Genomic DNA, 22,969 nt, shown 5'->3' with positions numbered 1-22,969 from the left:
TGATGCTGTGAGAGTTGCCTCCCCACAGTGGGGAGGAGGGCAACAGAAATTGTCTAAGGGAGAAAAAGAGAGACTGACCATTCGTGGATGGTCTGAGGCCATAAGAAGTGTTAGAGCAGTTATTTAGTAATGCAGAGTGTCCATAGCACGGGTGGACACAGAGTGTTACAGCTGGGATTGTTACAATAGCTGGTTAAGACTCATGGTTGTGTCAAGGTACTCAATGAACAATGTGCAGGTGCTACATGGCGTCTGGCATCTTGTTTGTAGGATTAGAGCTGAAGAACACAAAAGCTACCAGAGAGAGAGATCCTTGTGTATGTGTGAGTATATAAAATCTACTAGCAAGCTTTGAGACTGACTCGCAGGCAAGGAAAAGCAGGACCAGGCCATTCATACTGTTCATGCTTATGTGAGTGCCATTAGTGTGTATGTGGTGCCTGTAAAAGCACTGTTCTTCTGTCTGTGTTGATCTGTCATTGGTGGGCTCTGTGTACATGTGTGTTTGTGTGCACCTCTGGGAATAAAACCATCTCCAGACCTTATGAAGAGATTGCAAAACAGAACGAAGCAGTAAGACCAAAACCCTCACATAGAGAACCTAGATGTGCAAGACTGTGAACAGTGTGAATTATTATTCATATTAACTGATACCTTTGCCAGTGTGACTCCCCAATAACCTGCAAAATAGCAGAAGGGGGTAGAGAAGCAAAAAGGAACTAAAGTAAATTTATAATTGTAAAGCTGATTGGGAAATAAAGAGACCCCAGCATCCTGCTGGATGCTAACACGTCCATCAATATAATGCAAAACTTAAAATATCACATCCAGGTTGTACCTGATGCAATTAAGATGGTCTACTCTGATGAAGAGAATGTAGAAAGAAAATGAGGTACTTAAAGGTTTAGCAAGCCAAGAGGGAAATGCTGAATATTCAAATAGGAGAAATCAGATGAGCTGTGAGAAGAGTGATTACTAATGCATGCTGTCCTGCTGCAGAGGTTAATCACAAAACTGTGGGGACATATTAGGCATGAAAGCTCAGTTATAAAGCAGGACAAAAAGCCTGTAGCATAAGTAGCCAGCACCTGCTGTATGCAGGTGTAAAGTAGAATGACTGGAGATGTCCAGGGATATAGAAAACTCTCAAATTAAAGAAGATAGAAACCCAGTAAATGTAAAATAATCACTCCAGGCTTAAGTAAAAGGTGAATGTAACCAATTATTCTCAAGAGTTAAGTGATTTTATCAATCAGAATTAAGTTCTGAAAAAATTCAAAAATATAACAACATAAAGCATCTAGACATAGTAATGTAATTATTAATATCACTAGTGTTCTGTCACGCAAACATGTAAGCACAGCACATATAAATCAGAGAAAGAATCTTAGGCTATCAAGAAGGTAAAAGAGATTTGAAACAGAGAGGAAACCAATTAAGTTCTACCAGTTCTTAAGTAATTAAAGACTGTAGGTTAAACACTGACAGGCTTGGGGCATCAACCATCTCTCCCTTCCAGTGTTTGACCACCCTCTCGGTAAAGAAATACTTCCTATTAACCAGTCTAAACCTCCCCTGATGCAGCTTTGAACCATTCCCACACATCCTATCACCAGATACCAGGGAGAAGAGCTCTGCACCTCCCTCTCCATATCCCCTCCTCAGAAAGCTGTAGAGAGCAATGGGGTCGTACCTCAGCCTCCTTTTCTCCAAACTAGACAAACCCGAAGTCGTTAGCTGTTCCTCACAGGACATTCGTTCCAGCCCTTCCACCGGCTTTGTTCCCCTCCTCTGAACGCATTCAAGGACTTTCACATCCTTCATGAATTGTACACTGCAACTGAGCACTGCACACAGCACTCAAGGTGAGGCCACAACAATACCGAATACAGGGGGATAATTGCCTATTTTAGCTGGCTGGTTATATTGTGTTTGATGAAACCTGGAATGAAGTTTGCCCTTTTGACTGCCAAAGCCATACCCAGCTTAGCATCAACTAGGACACCCAGATCCCTTTCTGCAGGGCTGCTTTCCAGCCACTTCTCTCCCAGCCACTTGAGGTTTCAAAAAAGTGAGCAGTCACCACATGAAGATGGCCAATTTTACGGCAAATCATGCTAAATTTCACTGTTGTTGTATCTCTTATTCAGCATTATTTCTCTGAAATACCTACTCTTCCAGCAACTCCACCACATATGACAAAACTTGTCCATTTAATTGCACCTTCTCTAGCATTTGCCATAGCCATCTGTAATTCTGACAAACAGCTGTGTATTGCTATGAAAGGTTTTAACGAAGTTCTCCTTTAAGGGTGTAAGTATTGCAGAATGGATCTGCTTTTCCCATCTTCCCCATTACTTTCTGTGTCAGCAACCATTTTCCCTCTTTACCTAAATGTGACTTGTTTCCCTCTCCCAAACAATTTCAAAATAATTGGGAAACTGATCCTTCTTTTTAGAAGCAAGTTGTATTAATTTTAAAGTTTGTACATGGTACTGTTCAAGCTTTTTTTCAGAAGATGAGTCAAGAAAATGTCTCAATAGCTGCTATAGTTGAAAAGAAACCTCCAGGCCCACTTCTAAATTACTAAGTATCTTGAAAGGCTCTGATGATAGCTTCTTGAAAAGCAGACCAACCATCTTAGTAAAGCTCTTAACATTTACCAGAACTTATTGACTTTGTGTTTATCTGCTACAGGAATTAGAGATGCAAAGCAGAGCTTTAGGGTTCTTTCTAAATGTTTACCCTCCCATTTTTGGCATAGTGTTTTTCTTTATCCAGTTATGTGGAACATGATCGCAGGTCTATTTTTCAATTCCGGACATTTCCAATATTTGTTATAACTTGGATTTACTGATGATAGCAGATTTCTGATTCTTGTTTTTTCCTGTACCAATGTTTAAAATTTGAAAGTGATTGTCCTCTTCCCACTGCTCCACAAACTTTTATTGAAATCTTTTCAAGAATGACTGGTGAGACTCTCAGTTTTCATCCTGGAATTCTAATTTTCCATTTTTCCCCAACTAGGTGACTGGTAATAGTTGGAAATTAAAACTGATGCAAGTAAAATGCTAGTTTTGATCAACATGATTATATTCTTTGAGCAGATTTCTGTATCTTTTCTGCTGCTGCTCTTTGGAAGGGTGTAACTGAGGTTACTGAGATTCTGACTTTTTCAGTATGTTTACTAGCAGATATTTTAATAAAATTGACATGTCACTTATAATGAGTTTTATACGGGGAGGCACTGTAAGTCAGAGTCCATATCCATGTTCAAGATGCCCATTTCAAATAAATCACGGTTTATTTTTTAGCCAAACTCTACGTTTCTCTTATGAGATGCAGAGAAGTTTTTCTGTTCTACTATTACTATATTGCCTGATCATCATACAGAGGATTCCTCCCTGAAGCACTGCTACAATATAATTGAGAAGATTCAGTAAAAGCTATAAAGGAGTCAGAGAGTAAATGGCTTAATTCAAATCCTAGCCCAAACTTATCTATATGTTAATATCATCACAAAGCTGAAACACAGCAACCTGGGAATGAGAACATAGAAAAACACTGCTGTCTATGGACATACGTAAGTTGGATGTCTTTCGCACATCACTGAGCACCATTTCTACAAAGTGTACCTTCTTCACTAATCCCTTTTCTTTTCTTAGCTTACTATATCATGCAATACAGTTTGACTGCAAGCACTAGTCAAGAAAGAAATAGCCTGTTTATATTTTACAGATTTGTATTTTCTTACTCTCATACCAGAATAAACCTTGCAGTAAATAAAATTTTCTTGCTATTTTCGGTAAAGAATTTGTGAATTTCTTCACTCAGATTGCATATGACTGCCGAACAGGGTTCTCCAAGCATTTCTGTGAAATTACGGTAAGCTTTATGGAAGCCAGAGTTGTCCATCCCTGGAGTTACAACTATGAAATCCATCTTTGCTTTCCAGTACATCTTTCATCTCTTTTGAAAGAAAACAGTCACAAAATTCTGTGGTTTGCATGCTGCTTGCACAGTGGACTGAGAAAAAAGATCATCATAGTTTTTTCTACAGCTTCAATTCTCATGCCTTTATTCTCTCTAAGGTAAAAACTACTATTTTATGTTTCTTTCCAAAAGCTTCCAACTTTTGACAGTAGCAAAATATTATATTGTTTTGTTGCAGAGCCACTTTGCAAGTTAATATACATCAGAATGCAAACTGTACACTGCAGTACTATGCACTGCTTTAAGAATGTATGTCTCATCTGTGACTACAAAAGATACAAAGCAGCATTAAAATTGGGATCTCTTGGCACAGTTAATGATTCATGTTCACTCTACATGGCAGCTTGGGTCAAATTTCAACTATACTGTGGGAGATGAAACCTGTTCTCAAAGGGCACATTTAGACCAAAGAACTGTGCATGTGGTCACCTGCTTCTACCTTCGCTCCAGTCCAGCTTGTGTGGAGACACATCGCTGCCTCAAGCTAGTGCATTCCTCTGGAGACAAGGCACGCATGTGTGATAAACTTCACTCTATGTCCCTGCTGGACTGTTTTACAGAGTGGAAACACAGATACCACAAGTTCATGTCTGGATAACACTTTATGGACCATCCCCCAAACACTCTGCATGTTTTTGCCCTTTCAGTTGGTTATTTTCATCTTACCTCCTCTATACTATAAAGTCGCACGTGTTCTACTCTTATTCTTGTTTAATCTGCAAGGCATCTGTCTCCCACACAGCACATCACTGACTAGAAGAGCATGTGAGTATCTTGACTAGTCTCTTGTAAGCATAACAAGGCTGCCACAACTTCTACCCCTTAATTCTGAATGAGGGTGACACCAACTTCTAGAACAAATAAGAGGTAAAAGCACTGTATGGCGCATACAAAAGAAATGCTTGCATGTTATCATACACAGTTTTAAGGTAGTCCTTAAAGATGGGAATCCAGGATTGGCCAACAGGGCCAGTGTGAGAAGGGGCTTGCAAATGCCTTTGGCAGACTTTCTTTATGACAAGTTCAGAAGCAGGCCTTGAGATGAGTTAGTAGAAAATGAGGAGTCGGACCTGTAAGCCTGGTGCATACTGACCATCTTTATTATCGCTATGCCAGAAAGAACAGGGCGAAAGTGAGGTTATAACTGAAACTATTCTTCAAAGTTTAATACTGCATGCAAAGGGATATATGAAAAAAACATTCCCCTATCCTTCCTTGGTATGTGTGGTCAAAACTGATTCCAAGTAAGCGAGAAGATACAAAACAGTTAGACATACTTTCCCTTCTCCCTATTACACTGCAGCATCATATATACACATGCAGGTTTCAGGCGTAAGTATTTGAGAATACTCATCTTTTTAGCAAATGAATGGCATGAGTTGAATGATAGAATATAAATGCCTAACATGGCAAAATTGCAAATTATATGCAGAGATAGAGCAAGTTCCTATGCACACACTAAATTGAAAACTGGGGTTTGTGGGCTGAGTTGGTTTGCCCTAGTAATGCTCTTGCTGTGGTAGGAAAGCAATCAGCTCTCTTGTCAGCCTGTGTCCTCGAGTTCCAAGCTTGCATGAGCTGCCCAAATTTCCTCCCCATTTGTACAGTTTGTTCTGTGTCGTGACTGTACTCAGAATCCTGTCAGTGCTACAGAGGGTAAATTGCCTCTTTTGTCATCCCTGTCATCCAAATTCAGCATTTTGCTAGCATTTGCTCGAATTTTCCTTAGCTCCTGTAAGTGATGCTTTCAAACTTTTCTTAGTGAAGAAACTTAAAAGGACAGTAGGCAGAAAGAACAGAACAGCTTTTGCAATCTGAGACACTCTGCTCTCTTTGGTATATTTTACTGTTAATTACCAATGGAGAAAAATAAAATAATGGGGTGCCAGAGTCTGCCCTCTTTTCCACTTTTGTACATTCAAAATAATGGTTTCTAGGTTTCTCCACTTTAAAATAGCACTAACAAACAGCGATAACAAAATCATCATGTTAAACCATTTCTTTCGATAATGATTCTCCTATAAAATATTTTTTAAATAATTAAAACAAAAATTCCTATCAACATTTGTCTTTTGTGTATGTACTACTAGAAAATTTTTTTTAGAACTTAGGATAAAAAAATAACTTTCCAGATGTACAATTTTCTACTGCCTTTTTTTAATGTTGAACAGAACACATGTATGGAAGAGGTTCTTCCTGGGAGGAAAAGTGTGCACTGGCATTTACTTCTTAGCTGACTGAAATGGAGCCCTTTATGCATCAACTAGAGTGCGAAAGCCTGGCACAATGTATGTCATATTTCTTATGTAACTTACATTAGGCTTATAACTAATCATATAAGAATTATCAAGTCATTTGCAGAGAGTTCGAATGTCTGCAATAACTACGGTATTACTCTTTCCCTTTGTCTGCTCTGGAGAATGTTAATACATATTGCCCTTAGTATATCATGCCTTGATGTGCAAGTCAGCAAAAGTTGGGAAGCTATAGATATTTTAAAGGATTGATATCTCAGAAAAAGCATATGAAACTAATAAAAGAGACACACAATGTCTGATTCCAAATACATACATGGAAGAGCAGCACACAATGCTGAATCCCTCTCAGCGTTGCTTCATTGCTTGTCTCTGTTAACTTGTAGTACAAATATCTTTTATTTCGCTTGTTTGCTTGCTTGTATTCAGCTGTGATGATGACAGATGGACTGACTAGTAACATCCAGCTTGCAGTACCCTGATATTTCATACTAAAATTTCCTTATTTATTCTTATAGATACGGTTCAGGAGGTACAGCATTTCCCAATAACCTCCAGGTTTAGTAAATGTTACTGCTACAAGCCTACCACTCTATGCTGCTGTTAAAGAAAAAATTCTGCTACAATTATTGTTACAGACACACTTTTGACAGCAACATCATTTGAGTTCTTAAGATCACGACTTCTCATAGTATGTGCATCCCAGCTTGTGTCAGTATGTTGTTTCCTCTAAAGAGCATGCTAGGAGGAGCTGGGCATAGCCAGTAATCCCAGTACGGTCCTCAACATTCAGTCACTGAAAACCAGCCACTATTTCAGACACATTCAAAATGCTTATCAGCTCTGGACAAAGCACTTTGTAACAGTTGCTTCACAATCCTCTGTCAGCATTTTACCCCCTACCATGCTAGTACCAAAATTCTTTGCTGCTGAGCTGTAGCAGCTTAGACTTTCTAACCTGACAGACATTTAGTCTTATGCTGCAGGTGAGGTCAGGTGAGGTGAGGTGAGGTGAAGGGCAAACTCCTCGGTGCCTCCGTGAATTTCTGGAGCTATTGTTGGCTAGGCAGAATTTTGCATGGCACCACAACCGACTAGGTCTCCTGCACTAAGCAGGGGAGATATGCAGCATGCAGTAAGTCTCTACGGTCAGTCATAAATGTAACCTTGCAGTCTTCCAAGATTCAAAAACTACTGTTATCTCATCATCCCCACATTTTGGAGCCCAACTGCCCTGGTGGATGACTATCTTCTGCCCCAGCAGGAGAATCACATCCAGTGGACCCAGTTTGCTTTTTCTTGAAGAAACAAAAAAAGAAAATCTTTCAGAGTTGGAAGTGCACAAAGAGAGACAGCATACATCAACACAACTTCTCTGCATCCTAAGAAATCAGTTTCTCAGCCCTACACCACGGAACAATTCCCACATTCCTCTTAGTTAAGTGTTGCATATCTTAGGATATGCAAGAATCCTGATATCAGCATATGCAGCACATACAGATGGTATAGGGAGTGGAAAACTGAGGTGTAAGGCTTCACAGGTACAAAACTAAGCCAGAACACACTAAAATGCTGTAGACCAGAAATACATCAAGCAATGTTTGGAAAGGTAGGAAGGGATGAAGGGCCAGTGAAGTCATCTGAGATCTGAGCACAGCCAGTACACATCGTTCACATCATTTGGAAAAGATCAAATTATTTTCTTTTTTTTCTTTTTTTTTTCCCACTTACTAATCCATCCCGGTTGAATATAATGGATTAGTTTTGTTACAACTGGTGCAAAGTTGGCCTAACTTCTCATGTGAGGTGATTTGCTAAGGCATACTCTACCTTTAATGTCTGTGTGAGAGAGATTATTCTTTTTCCCAACTCCAGATCCCCTCAGAAAGGGAGTCCAGCTGTTGGTTTCTTTCATAGCAAGGGATCAGTACATATTGCTTTACATTTTCAATGCTGGTCATGCAAGTAAAAAGGCAGTTTAAAGACTTTGTAAGTTACAGCTGAAATTCTCCAAAGCCTCCACAGATCGTGGGGCTTATGGATTTCATTGCATCATAGCTTGCACACTTTAAAGGCCAGAAAGAAGCACTATTTCATAGGTGTAAACCTGTACGTTGAAGTTCGCTAAACTTCAGTCTGTTGCTCCTGTGCTGAGCTCAGTAACTTCTGTTTGCCTTAAGCATATCTTCTATAAAGACATACAGCCTTGATCTGAAGACATCAAAAGAGGAAGAAACCATTGCTTCCTTCAGTATTTTGTTCCTGTGGTTAATCAAACTCCTAGTTATAAATGCATGCATTATTCTAATTTGAGCTTTTGTGGTTTCAGTTCACAGACATTGGCCCTTGGTACTTTTTTTTTCTTCTAAAACAGTCCTTTAGTTCCCAGTATTTTCTTCCCTTGGAAGTATGCATATGCGGTAACCAAATCACCTCCCAGTCTTCTTTTTGATAAGCCAAACAGATGGTGTTCTTTCATCTCTCATTACAAGCCTTTCCAGTCCTTCAATCATTTTTGTGGCTCTCTTCTATACTTCCTCCAACTTGCCTTTTCTTTTTTTAAAGTGGACAACAGAATAATACAGCAAAATCCAGTGTCCATTTCACTAATACTATTACTCATTCCATTTAAAATTACAATTATTAATCCTTGCTATTCCTGCTCACTATTCCCCTGTTTCTATACCCAAGGATTTCTGGTTCCACCTTTTTGCCACAGCTTCACAACAGGAGCTCACACCAAGCTGTTTGTCCTTTATGACTTCTAAATGCTTCTCAGTATTGCTGCCTTCCAATTTCTTGCCCCAAAATCTTTCCTCAGCATAACTGTCCGCAACACCACACTGGATTCATCTAAAGAGTGATGACTCAACAGCATTCATTTTCCCAAATTTTATTGCATTTAATATTGCTATGAAGTCTGAAAGCATATGATTCTTCAGGAATTTTTACTGTCCTTAAAAAAAAAAAAAAAGAAAGTATCTAATCTCTGTGCTTGCAGATGTGTTTTGTTGTACCTGAAATATTAGGATGTCCAAGGCAAATATTTAAAAAAAAAAAAAAAAAAAACCACAAAAGTTATAATTTAAGAAGGCTTTTGCCTTTCAAACTAATGCATCTTTTTTGAGTCCCAGACTCAATTGTCTGAAGGAAAACAGAGAAACCCACACTATGTCTGATTGTATGCAGTGAGCAATAATTTGTATTTCCCTGAGAAATAAAACTCATACAGATAAGATTTCTAGAGCTCAGCAGCTGCAAGGCTTCTACCTTTCTCACAACTTTCAGGTTTGGTCTTTCAGGAAAGCTTCTGTGGAGCTGATGAAGCACTGGACTACAAGGGAAGGTTTGAAGAGAATAATGAAGGACAATGAGGAAGGTTAAAAGCAAATGAAAAAATCAGTAAAGGGACAGCATCAAACTTTACAAAGACTGTAAAACTGGAGGTCAAAAATAACCTGTACTCTGGGTTATTCAGTACCAGTAACAGAATATCACAAAGTATAGATATGTATGTTCATGTCTGTGATTTTATTTCTATAATAACAGATCTTATCTAGCTACAACTGCTGAAACAGCAACTGAACTAGAAATGTATATACATATCTGAGAATTAGCTGAGAACACATCTTGAACAAGTAAAGTTGCATGAGCCAAGCTGTAAATTTGTGTTATAATTGTCTGTGTCTGCAGGGCAGTATTCATTTAACTCCCGAGTAATAGCACAGATTGGAGAGATCTATAACATAATAAAGTTATAAAAGGAAAGTTTTTATTAGACCCAGTGACTTGATGATTTATACATGTTTTAAAATGTTGAAAGAGATAAAAATGACAAAAAAAAAAGGCTCTTTAAAAAGGCTGTTTTCCTTTTTATTAGAAAATAAAGCCACTTTCACTCAACTTCCCTCTGTCCTAAGTTATTTGTAGAACTCCATGTTTTATTTAAATATTCAAAATACCTATTAAGATACAGACAGAAGTTGCTTCATTCCTGTCATTTACTAAATAGGTTTCAGGGCTTCACTGAAGAAAAATAGGAAACCTGCTTTGATTTCCGCAGGCCAAGTAGTTTCAGGTTATACCTCCAGATATATATATGTAAAACGTATATGCTGCAAAAAAAAAGGAACTACTGGCACAGGGAAGACAAATATAAATAAATCTTTGGTCACTGTTCATTTTAAAAAGATTTAGCTATAGATTTGGGTATTTTAACACACACACACACACATGCATCGTGTGGGGAAGAGACACACAGAAGATTTGCATGAAATAATCCCTATACAAACCAGAATGCAGCTTAACTCCTTTATTTATCTTCTCCAAGTCTAGGAATCCAAATAAAATGCTGTTTTTCTGAGGTTTTTATCAATTTCCTTTGCTACTCAAAATTTTACACAAAACAAAACATATGTAAATGGATCACATTTCAAAGTGAATTTTCCTTTACCTTTGCACTATTGAGAAACCAGAGTTTGATGTTAATGACAAACAGCATCTATGTAGAATGAGGTAAAGCTACAGAAAATGAGGCATATATCTGGGCCTAATTATACCATCAGCAGAACTTCAGACTGAAACGGCTGACAGTAAACTGAATTTAACAGTTTAAATTGTGTGTAAAGTCTTTTCAAACACAACCAGAACAGAATTACAATTCACAGAGATGAGGATTTGTTAAGAAATAAGGAATTCGACCGTAAGTAGCTAAAATGAGAGAGACCTAATTGTTTCAGAAAACAAATGCTAACAGGCAAGATAAGCATTCAGAGACATCCAAATGTAAGCAAGAAAAAGGCAGTACCTAGTTCTGGACAAAAACCCCAAAACCTTCTGCAACTGCCATACTAGTGTGCTATATCACTGCTTCTAGCAAACCAGAGTCTAAACTAAAGAGTTAGTATCAAACATGATACTAAACAGAGAACAGGAAGAGCCTCAAGCTTATGTGCATTTGACACAGAAATTTATTAATTCTGATCACTTGCCCATGACTTTAAATTTGTAAAAAATATCCAATTAAATTCTTTTTTTAATTGTAATAAAACCAGATAGGCTATTGCCATTGGCAAGACAGTGGGTATATCAACAGAACTGCATGAAAAGTTACGGATATATACCAGAAGTATCAGCTCTGCTCATCAGTAAGGTAGTAAAAAGGGAAAAAATGTTGGGTTTGCTTGGGGTTTTTTTAAGTCAAAATTTAAAAAAACCCAACAAACTCCCTGACAGAGGAATGAGCAAACTATGAAAAAACCAAGTAACAACTAGAATCAAAGAGTCCAAGAAAAATAAGAGTTTGGTTCTCAAGAGACCAAGGGTACACAAGACAACCTTTTTGGGAAGGAAGAAGGGAGGAGGAGGCTAAAATAATTCTACCATTTACACCACTCAGAGCAGTACATCTGCTTCCAGGCACATGAAACTTTTGCACATGCAGAGGGTACAAGGTTCTGCGCTGATGGAATCACAGCAGCCAGAACTGTGGTGAGATCACCAAGTACAGAAAACGCACAAGCACCAGAACCGGGAAAAACAAAAAAAAAAAAAAAACCAAACAAAACCCTCCCTCCCCCCAAGCAAGAACAAACTCCTGATCCTTGTGCAGAACTGTAGCGTAAACCCAAATCTCCTCATATCTTTAGGAGATGTGCCTTAAGGCGGCCAGTAAAAACTAGCAGGATGTGAGCCCCAACTGATTAAGCAATTATGAAATGTATGTGAAAGCAGATGGAGCCAGATTATTTTTGATGTTTTAAAGTTCAAAGAATTGCCCCAAGGAAACAAAAGCTACTGAAATAGATAGTGCAAAGATGAGCATATGTTTGTTAGTTATATAGTAGTTACAACACTGAAGTAACAATGTAATACACGAAGGGTTATGTTAATATTTATGTGTGGTGGCTGAGCCCAGCCAGGGTGGACAGTCTGATCCAGGCGTTCACATAATCAATAAGAGTTCTGCTGTCTTCCCTGACACTCCATCCAGCTTAGCATCATACTGTATGGGTACGTGTGGATGAATCATCTGCAGCACCTGAACAGGATGTGTGAAGAGGCTTGGTGAATCAGTGATCCAGTATCAAGGCAAGAGGACAGTATTTTCCTGGAGAGACCACTTTTTATGAAAGTTTCTAAATCTAGGTCATTTACAAAACCCATTTTTGCTGTTCCTACAGTGGAGTGTATTAGGTCTGGCTTTTTGTCCAAGCTTCAAATTAAACAGTTGTTTTTAAAACATTAAAAGTGTCCTTTTTCTTCCCAATTTCCCAATTTGATTTTTTTTTTTCCTCTATAAGACCACATAGCTGCAGCTGTACACAGCTAGACCATTGCAACATTCCTGCAACCTCGGCAGTGATGACAAAATAAAAGAGATGAAATGACCACTGACCAAAATCTAAAAACCTGTTTAAAACTGCATGGAGTCCATGACATGAAAAGCATTATTTAATCTAGGATACCTTATTCCCTTTACTACAATGAACTAAAATCCTGGGTCACAGTTTCAAGTTTATGCTCCTCCTCCAGTCGTGTACATAGCTTCATATTGAGTAAATATGAACTTGTCACATTTCAGCCTCGGGTTATAACTTTTTTTAGTTTTTCAATGGAAGGCTGATCACTGATTACACAAGTACCTTGTAAGAGGTGAGGATGAAGAGGCTGGTGAGCAGTAAGAACAGCTGTCATCTCGTCGTGATCGGAAGGATGTATGTACTCATAAATGCTGTTACCAGTAAGCTCCACCTGTGAAGAAACATGTAACACATGAAGCAGTGCAGCTGGCAATTTTTTTTTTCCTATCCCGAAAGTGTTCTTAAGTAACCTGCATACACCACATCTGGGTAACTACACACCATTTTTAAAACATAAGTTCAATGTACCAAAACCGTGTTCCTAATTATACCCATTAAACTAAATTAGTTCCTTTTTCAGCAGTAACCAATATTAAAGGGGCTTCTGTGAGTTTTTCTGGTGATGATCCAGATACAGAAAAGGTGCTATTAGGAAAGCTGGCAAATGAAGTGATAAACTAGAGCAGCTGCAGAAATGTTAGATTGCTGCAAAATTGGATAAAATCTCTGTGAATGGTATTAATGATTTTTAAGAAGAAGACAGACATTTAAAAAAAATAAATTTCTACAGGTTCCCAGAGGCTATCACCTGCATTCAGCTGGCAGCTGAGATTTCAGAGCCAAACCACTAGACTCACACAATTCCTTTGTGTGCTTTCAAAGATGATCCACCACACTCAATCCACAGTAGTGCGAAGGGCTCAGGACAGTAGACAGTGAATTCAAAAGGCAGACTTCCATAGATTTTCATGGGCACTGGATTGAGCCTTTGCTGCTTTAAGCAAACATGCACAGTAAAGACTAGATCTGTCTTAAATATCTGTGTTCCCTCTTCTCACTTGAACTTTGTTCGCACAAGAATGTATTTCTGTCTTTCCCACTGTAGTACCCACTATAACTGTTACACAAAAAAAAATGAATGGCGTGCACCGTATGTCTTTTTTGCTAACTCTATTTGCCACATATAAAACTCACCAACAAAAGTCTCCAGATAGATGCAGTAATTGATTTAAGGAGTGAACCAATACTTTGAGCCTGTGTTTTAAATTAGTGTCAGGCTACCCAATTGTTCGGTGTGGCCTGATGTGCCTTGGGCCCCCAAGATCAGAGACAGCTGAGAGGTGAAGTAATTTAACCTATTGTTCTCAGCCAATCCTACTGATTTGCTAAGATGTGTGAGTTGCCTTTTCTTTGGAATAAATGAAGTTGTCTACCCCACAAAGCAATCTTTTTCCGAAAATGTTTCTCATCATTCCATTTTCTGCATTATTCATGGAATGTCTCTTCCCAAGACTATGCAAACTAACTTTTTTTTTCTAGCCATCTCTTCCCCACTGCTTCTCTCCAACACCCTCTCTCTGCAAAAACAGAAACACCAACACTGATTTGATATTCTAACCAAAATAAAATTTCACTAAATAAGGGGGGAGCGAAAGGGGGGCAGAGAGAGAGAGAGAATGAGAAAAAAAAAAAGAGATGGAGAGAAAAAGAAAGAAAGAAAAAAGACAAAGATATGAAGAAAGATAAAGAGAGATGGGAAGAAAAGAAGGAGAGGAGAGGAGAGGAGAGGAGAGGAGAGGAGAGGAGAGGAGAGGAGAGGAGAGGAGAGGAGAGGAGAGGAGAGGAGAGGAGAAAGGAAAGGGAAAGGGAAAGGGAGAGGGAGAGGGAAAAGGAAAGGATTATCTACTTTGCTTCATTTATATGATTTTCTCTAGAAGTTCTCCTTAAAAAGCACTATCTGCTCCTTTTCAGGATTTTAGTAGGTGGGGACCTGTTATAGTAACACCTCATATTCAAACTTTACTGGAGGGGGAAGAAGGAGAATATACAATCTCACTGTGAGTCATACTTCTCAATGCTTCTGTTTGCTTTTAACAACATGGGAAAAACATATTGTGAATGTCCATAGCTTTGCCATAAATATCAAAATCACCTACAGAGACATAAACCCAATTAAGAAAAAAAGTTTCTAATAGTTCTTACAGTGATGCGCATTTCAATGGCCTAGGTGCTTGATAAACCAGAACATGAAAAAAATTATCATTGAAAATAGTAAGGCTGTGGTCAATTTTCAAACCAAAATGAGTGCCATTTCCGACCCTGTTCTTATTATTTTATCTTCAGCTAATAGTGATTTTGCTGAAGAGTATGTATTGCCTTTGAAATTAAAACAGTTGTATCAGAGAGTACAGCTTCCAAAAAAATCCAAACATTCATGGGTGGCTATATGCAAACAACCTCTCCCTTCATTGTAAAGCATTTCTTACAAAAGCAATACCAGCCAACCTGACTAGTAACATCAACTGTAGTAATCCAAAAGATCTTCTTGCATCTCTGTTAGTACTGAGCATAATCACAACCACATCAACGTGCATCTGTTCTTACAAAGTATAACTCATCAATCTCTCTTGCTTTTCCAAAAGTCACTACCTATTTCAAAAGGACTGCTTCCAGAAATACGTTTGTTCACAGGATTCACAGGACTGAACTCAACGTCACAGTTTTATCCAAACTGTAATTTGTATTCCAGGGCTTATATCTAAGTTTCAGAACTAAAGTGCTAATGACTAGTTTTCTCATTACACACATAGAAAATATTTTCTACTCTGATGTATGCATTTGCAATCCCAGCAAAATCAGCAGGAGGTGAACATACAACACTGAAACCAAAATTGACTGTAAAAATGTGAGTGGAAACATAAAGCCATCAGCGAAGAGATGGGGGCTACATAAGAGTCAAATAACCAAAATATGTATACATAATTTTGAAGCTGACCACAGTCTCCTGCTACGCATAGTGCATGCATGCTCTTTTAAAGCCTACAATGAAACACTGAAAACTTACAAAAGTAAATTATATGGTTGAATTCATAAACCTCAGGCTTATTAAACCAGCTTCCTTGATGCAGCTTTTTAATATCTGTAAATACCTGCTTACTACCAAATGTTGTTGTTTCCTACTAAGAGGTTTTTTATGTGTAACTCAGCTGCACATTTTTTTCCTGCCAAGAAAAGATTCATAATAAACACAGAGGACCAAGTAGATGGATTCAAGAGCAAATAATTACATATTTTGCCTTTCATATACTTGATGAAAGAAAAATAAACTTTTGAAAAGTTCAGATGTTTGTGGTTAAATATTTCAAGACTTATCAAAAGTCAAAGATAAGGTTGGCTCACTCATGGACCCAGAAAATGGCTGGAATAAGCTTCAGACTTTCAAAATCAGATATATATACACATATATGTATGTATATATCTTTCACCATTGCTTCCTAAGAGGATTTTCCTCTCCATTCTGTGTCTTTGGACCCTAAGGGGAAAAAAAATTTGAGGAATTTGAAGGTATTTGTTATCCACGGAAAAAAAAGAGAAGGAATTGCCTCTCTCAGCTAGTATAAGTCAGTTCAACACTAGTTTGAGGCCAATTAAAATTCGATGGAGGAGGGGGTCCTAACTATCAGTATTTACAATATTTATCATTACAGTTGAAAGCAACAGCAGATCAAAATCCAAAGCCACAAATTAAGTGATAGGTCCACAAGTGAAGATGCAGCCTATTCAGTATTGTTTCTGATTCTCTGATGCTGGAGACAGAAGTGAGTGAAGCAGTACTGAAAAACAATACTTAATGTTGTTTTTGAATTTTAAACTAGCTTAACTACACTAGCCAGTGAAGGGTTACTCAGAAGCTCTAATTTCTTTCTGCTGAATTTAAATTCAAGATCAACTAGAAGATAAAGGCTACTGTAGTAGGTCTCCAAGAATATCCTGCAAAATATTTTTAAATGGATTTTTTTAATTTAGTTTAAATATATATTTTAAAACAAATTGCACTTTAACTGGAAATTGGTGTGTGGACTAGTTAATTGTCAAATTATTTAATAAAAGGGCCTTTCTATGCACACCCTAAAAGATTTTCTACAATCATCATCACTCTGGTCTCAGCTTGTATTGGCTGGAGCTCTATGAGAGCACTTGTTGAGAATATAGTGTGGGATTATGACTTGGTGAGAGAGACTTGTAGAATTTGCTTCTACAGACCAATCTCATTCTTGTTGATGGCAGTGGCAGAACTCCCAGTGATTTCCAAAGAAGTGGGAACAAGAACTCATTTAGAGCCCTGGGAAGCTTACAGGAATATCCTAGTGTTAATGTTTTAATATCCTAGTACATATGAGTAGCCTCGTATTAATGCTAGTACTATTTAAAGCAAAATTGTCCCTTCAAAAATAGAACATTGAGACATAGCAAGAAGAGGTAAGATGATAAAACAGTAGGAGGAAAGGGGGAAAAAACCCCACTGCCTTGTTTAGCTGGGATTTTGTATTTGTAAATAAAAAACTATGTGTTGTGAAACTGCTGGAGAACTTGGTGTTTTGAGAGTCTAAAACATGCCCTTAAATTTAACATCCCTCTGTCCTTTCTGATCTATAGCTCTCTGGGGAGTTCAAGGATACAGCTCATTCATTTACAAATCTCTGCTAAAGTAAAATATTTGTGATTTTGCTTATAAAACTGATTTCAATAAGCAATATGACCAAATCCTCTATTTTTCGGCACTTCTTGCATGGAGGATTTATAGATATTTACATATGCAATGCACATGGAATTCAGTCTGCAAATAGCCATACGGGCATGAGGGCTAAATATGACTAAAGCCTGTATGACGCTTTCAGTCCCCTCTCGTTGAATGTGACAAAGTCTGTTTAGTGCCCTACTGATCCCATAGTTCTTTAATTTTACCAAATCACTCGATAATACTGAGACCTACAGATGTAATGATTTGATATTCTTCAAAAGGAAAGAAAAGAAAGAAACAATTTCAGGACAAAACCTGGAAGATCAGTTAGCACTTCTTCAAACAGCAAGTAGAATGGGACAATGAGACTCTACTTCAGCAAGGACAGATGGGAACACTTGGTGCTTTGGAACAATTGTACTGACTAAATGAATCTATTCTAGCAGTCAGCAGAGTGGTGGATCTTTTCAAAAAGTTAGGGTGAGAAGAACTGTTAATAAGGCTGTCAATTCAGAGTAGAAAATACAGCCATTCTCTAGGACAGTTTGTTCCAAAACAAAGCAATATTCAAAGTAATTCGAACATGCATTAAATGTTATGAAACAACTAATATTATACTGTAACAGACTCAACTGAGCAAACTGCTTGGACTAAGAATGTTCCCTGGACACAATTTTTAAAGTTGGCAGAAAAAAAAGTATCCACACAGAATATTGGTTCTCAGAATTACTTTTCCTATAAGAGATTACAAAAACAGGGACTTCATTTGCCGTTAGAAGTAGTGTTTATGAGATTACATACTTGCATTTTCTAGGTATTTAGAGTTCTATTTTTTCTCACAGGTACTAATTCTAATATCACTATTACAAACACACACCCAAAGGACTTCACAGTTTTTCTAAACTAAAAAAATATTACTTACTACCAAAGTTGAAGTACACATATAATCTCCACAACTCAGACCATCCTCTGTTTATTGAAGATCCCCAAGGCATATTCCACAGACATTTTCAGAACATCCTGCTCTCTGTCACCTTCATCTCCTTCTTCCCTCTGCTATTAAGTCTATTTCACTTTTTTTGGGGGGAAAGTGTTTGAGCTACAATGGGTTCTGAAGAAACACTTCTGTTTCTTGCAAGTCCCATCCAGGGCCCAGTGAAATTAATTAGGAGTTTTTCTATTGGACTTCGGCAAGCTTTGTGTCAGGTGCTACCAGTGAATTTGTGCAATACATTTACACACAAAGGCATGGAAACTTGCACTCTGCAATAAATTCAAGCTATTTGCCCTTGTGCCTATCCCAAAAAAGCAAAAAATTAGAAATGTCCTTCTAAGAAATAGAGAAAAAAAACCCACAATAAAACCCCCTTATACTTCTTGTGCAGAACAGTAGTAAACTGAGTTTTATGAGTTCTATCACAACCACATAAAATGCTTTACTGAAAAGACCACTGAGCTGGAAAAACTCAGGAAAAACTACCCTGAATTCCATGTGAACACTCATAAATCTGGCCCCCTTTTCTTTTTCTCCTAAAGCACATTTACCATAAAACTCATGTTCCACATCAGATTTCCTCTCTATTTCATAGCAAGTCTCAATATCTTACACAATCTAAAACATATAGACTTGAATTCTAAACTTTATTTCAGACATATAGCGTTACCACGCAGGCAATAGGTTTGGGTTTCAAGCTCTGTATATATCTGCAATTTGCAATATCATATTATTTATTACCCTTCTTAAAGGTAATGAGGAGTAAAATACAATGAACAAGAAAAGATATAAAGACAGTCATGATGTGGTTGTAAGTAAAGGAAACTTGAATATTTAAGTAAGGCCATTTGTCACAGAATAAAGTTGAACCTTCAAATACACCTAGAAAACAATGTCATTATATACATGGCAACATACCAGTGTTAGGTTCCAAATCTAATATCTGTATTTAATAGATGGACAGAATAAATCACTCATACCTGAGATAAGCCAAGATGTACAGATGCTGTTTCTGAGATGTACATTATTTTGCCATCTGATGCTACCACGAAAACAAAGCCATCTAAAGTCTGAAAGAAAAAGAAATATGTAGGTTAAACAGCAAGCACTCTGTTTAAACCATTTACAGTGAAAAAACATTTTGAAGTTTTTTGGAGGGAGATTGTCATCCAACTTCAATAGCAGCAAATAGCAGCAAAATTTAAGGAACAGAAACCTTTATCTGATGCTGTTCCTTCAAACACTGTGACACATGCACACACTGTAAAACCCAATTCATTCCCCCTACAGATGCTAGCTTTACTGCTTCACTTTAAGTTAACATTCTCCTGTTGATTCTAGCTATTTTAGTACTTAGCACAAATCCTGAGCTATGTGGTACTTAGGGGAAAGTCTAGTACTACACAAGCCATTTTTTTATGGTATAATTGGCAGACACAGCTTACCACTATTTGCAATATTTAATGATACTGTAAGCAATGCTTTAAATTTCTTTGACTATATTTTCAATAATGGCTCTCTGAACAGAGGGCTATCTGCTATGTAACTATGTGAACTTAGAAAAAGAAATCAAAATAAATCGGCATTCAAAACTTATCACACTTGAAGAGAGATATTTATTCTCATTAAGTTATATCCATACACTCTGTGAATCTGGACTAAAGATAGGTAACACACAATGTGGACTTGAGATCCAATCCTACTACTTCTTATTGATGGGATATTGACTGGAAGGTGATTATTACTTGTGTGGGTAAAAACTGAAGTTTAATTTAGTCGTATATGATCCATACAAGAAAAATAATAGGATGCAAATAGTACAGGTTAGGCAAAACTGGCCATGATTTGGCCAGTTAAACTATCCCAATAGTACCCCAATACAAACTATCAGTTTGGCGTACCTTGATTTTTCAGTGCCCAATTTGAGGCATTTGTTTAGAAGTATCCTATTTCCGCAGTCAAATAGTATCCATTATCTCTAACCAGTTTAGGAAGCTCTGATTAATATACATGTGAACAGTAGTGGAAAATATATTTGGAAGAGACAAATCATTTTTACAGTACACAGATAAAACAAATGCCTATTTTAAATCATCTTTTAAATACTGAACCAGGAGAGAAGCAGTAAAATCCGGTATGCTTCATGCTTTTACAGTGCTGCCCCAATAAGGAAAAATTCCAAATTATTCTCTGGCCTACTAACAATTCTACAGCATGTAATTGAAACCAGATTACTCCTTGCCTTTTATTTTTTTCTTTTTTCTTTTTTTTTTTTTTTGAACATAAATTAAGTTTTGCAGAAGTATTATAATGGGAAATAAATTATTGCACCCTTAGCCATAACTTTGCTTTTAAACAGTCATTTTGCAATTGCACTACCCAGTATCATAACTAAAACCGTGTCAATGCTTCCATAACTGCATTATATGGTGCAGTAGGTCTCTAACTTGCCTATGCAGAAAAGCATATTGAAGCTGAAACTTCTCATGTAAGGTTTCATTCTAAAAACCCTTAAAAGAAGTTTATGGCAAATGTGGGTTTATTAAAACGTGAAGCATTCATAATTCAGAAATAACTGAACTGTAAAATGAGTATTGCAGGTGATTAGCATATGTTACTGAAGTTCATTTAATGCCAGGCAAAATGTGAAATAGCTGACAGGGAGGAGGAGCAAGTGTGACAACAGTTATGATATAACTAGATATGTATTTTCTAGGTAGACTAGTGATTCTGAAAAGGCTGGTGGGACAACAGCTACTTAGAACAACATTTTCAAGTCTCTGAATACCTCCACATGAGGTAACCTCGAACTTTATCGGTTTCCATGGACTATATGTGGTCAGTAACGCATGCTTCACATCACGCTGCCGAAAGCGCAGGAGAAGAGGCGATATTTTGCAGGGCTGCAGTAACAATTAATTTCAAATGCCGGAGGACCTTGCACAGCCAGGTCCCGGTATAGCCCAGCCGGCCGCCTCTTCAGCTCCGCCGGCATTCGCGGCTTGCTCGACCCTGTGGAGGGGGGAACGGCCACAGAGCCCAAGCGGCGCTTGTGCTGGGGTTTGTATCCCCAGCAGAGTGAGAGGCTACAACAGCTCCAGCTCTGTGACCAGGAATTAACCTCCTATAACAAAAACGGCCGTTAAATGATTATGGTTTACTAGGTCTTTAAAATCGGGGGAGAAGGACCCTAGCTGTATGAAGTTCACCTATAAATAAATGGAACTAAACGTATTTTACCTTTTTTTCCCGAGCTACAACTTCTCAAACTCTCCTACGCGGAGTGTTGGGGGGAACTCAGCGGCGTGTGTGTGGGGAAACTCAAAGGAATTCCAGAGCAGATCAGCGGGGTTGCGAACAACGGTATGTTCAGGTGCTGACTCCCACGGGGAGTCTCACCCCGACTCTCGCCCCCTGCCTGGGAACCCTGCCCTCCCCCACGGGTTTCCTCTCCAGAGCCACCGGCGGAGAACGGCGATCCCGTTCCCGCGTGTCCGGCAGCCTTCCAGCCTAAAACGCGCTCCCTGTTGCCACTGGTCGGGGGCTGCCGGTGGGACATCCTCAGCAGCTCGGAGGGATCTGGTTGTCGCTTTTGCGGCTGGGGGACACTTTGGGTGCACAGAGAGCCGATCAGTGCCACGGTAAGCTGTAACCTCTACTAACATCAAAGGCGGAAAGGCGGGAGAGATATAATAGTTGAAGTGGTTGGTGTCCCGTTTTTTTTCCCCTCCCAGCCTGTGTGAGGCTCGGGAGTAAGAGGAAGGCTTTACCCAGCTTCCTCTCGTGGTGCTGTGGAGAGGAAGAAGAGGAGGAAGAGGAGAGGCGGGAGGTTGATCGCACCGCAACACCGGGTTTCCGACACGAGAAGAGAAAGGGGTCCACTACCTGAAGCAAGTGGGATCCGAGCTCCATGGCCACGTTATCCAAGGGCCCTATCCTGCTTGGCTGTCCCCAGGCGTCGCCCAGACCTGCAAGAGAACCAAGGGGCTGGTTAGAGCGAGAAGCGGAGCCGGGACCACTGCCTCGCCAGAGGGACACGAGCTGCCGGCACCCGCCCGCCCCCCTTGTGCCGCGGGGAGCGGGCCAGGCCGCGGCGTGGGGTTCAGGAGGTGGAATAGGCTGACTCCCTTCTACGCACACGCTTGGGAAGGGACTTGCTCTATTTCCGAGGGTGCCGGCGGCGGCATCCCCGCGGGTGCACTTTCTCCTTCCCCGGAGAACCGCCGCCCTCCAGCGCTCCTCTACCGCTTCCCCTCGCCCGCCATGCCGGTACCGTCCTGCCAGCAGCACCGTGCCTGTCTCCGCTTCCCCCGATACCAGCGTGAGGGAAGGCAAAGGCAGGCCGCACACTCAGGGCCCGAGGGAGGAGCAGCCGTGAAGGCAGGCGCGAAGCACCCGGCTTGCCCGCAGCCTCCCCAGGCACAGTCCAGTGGGGGGTTCCCACACGAAAGGCACAAAGAACTGCGAGACACTCGCCCTTCTTCAACTGCTGCCCCGGCCACGCGTGCTCCCCGCGGGACGTGCGGCAGGACGGGCCCCGGCACCCGGCTGCCGGCCTGCTCGGAGCGGGCACCCCGTCCCACTGCCCTCCGCTCCTGCCGGGTGTGCCGGTGCCGACGACCCC

The 22,969-nt window shown here is 39.3% G+C and overlaps 1 protein-coding gene across 1 annotated transcript in view; it reads right to left on the bottom strand.

The window, feature by feature from the left end:
* The window catches only part of SIM2 (SIM bHLH transcription factor 2), a 60,090-nt gene that overhangs the window by 28,820 nt on the left and 8,301 nt on the right, over nucleotides 1–22,969 (bottom strand). The window contains exons 2-4 of the mRNA XM_030475965.1: nucleotides 22,231–22,313; nucleotides 19,326–19,415; nucleotides 12,893–13,001 (exon numbers count right to left, since the gene is read on the bottom strand). Coding sequence (XP_030331825.1) covers nucleotides 12,893–13,001; nucleotides 19,326–19,415; nucleotides 22,231–22,313 — 282 coding nt within the window. The remainder of the gene's footprint in view (nucleotides 1–12,892; nucleotides 13,002–19,325; nucleotides 19,416–22,230; nucleotides 22,314–22,969) is intronic.

The sequence above is a fragment of the Strigops habroptila genome, chromosome 2, assembly GCF_004027225.2.
Source record: "Strigops habroptila isolate Jane chromosome 2, bStrHab1.2.pri, whole genome shotgun sequence".
Lineage (NCBI taxonomy): Eukaryota > Metazoa > Chordata > Aves > Psittaciformes > Psittacidae > Strigops > Strigops habroptila.
The sequence above is the reverse complement of the archived record's forward strand: the minus strand, read 5'-3'. Positions and strand labels throughout refer to the sequence as shown.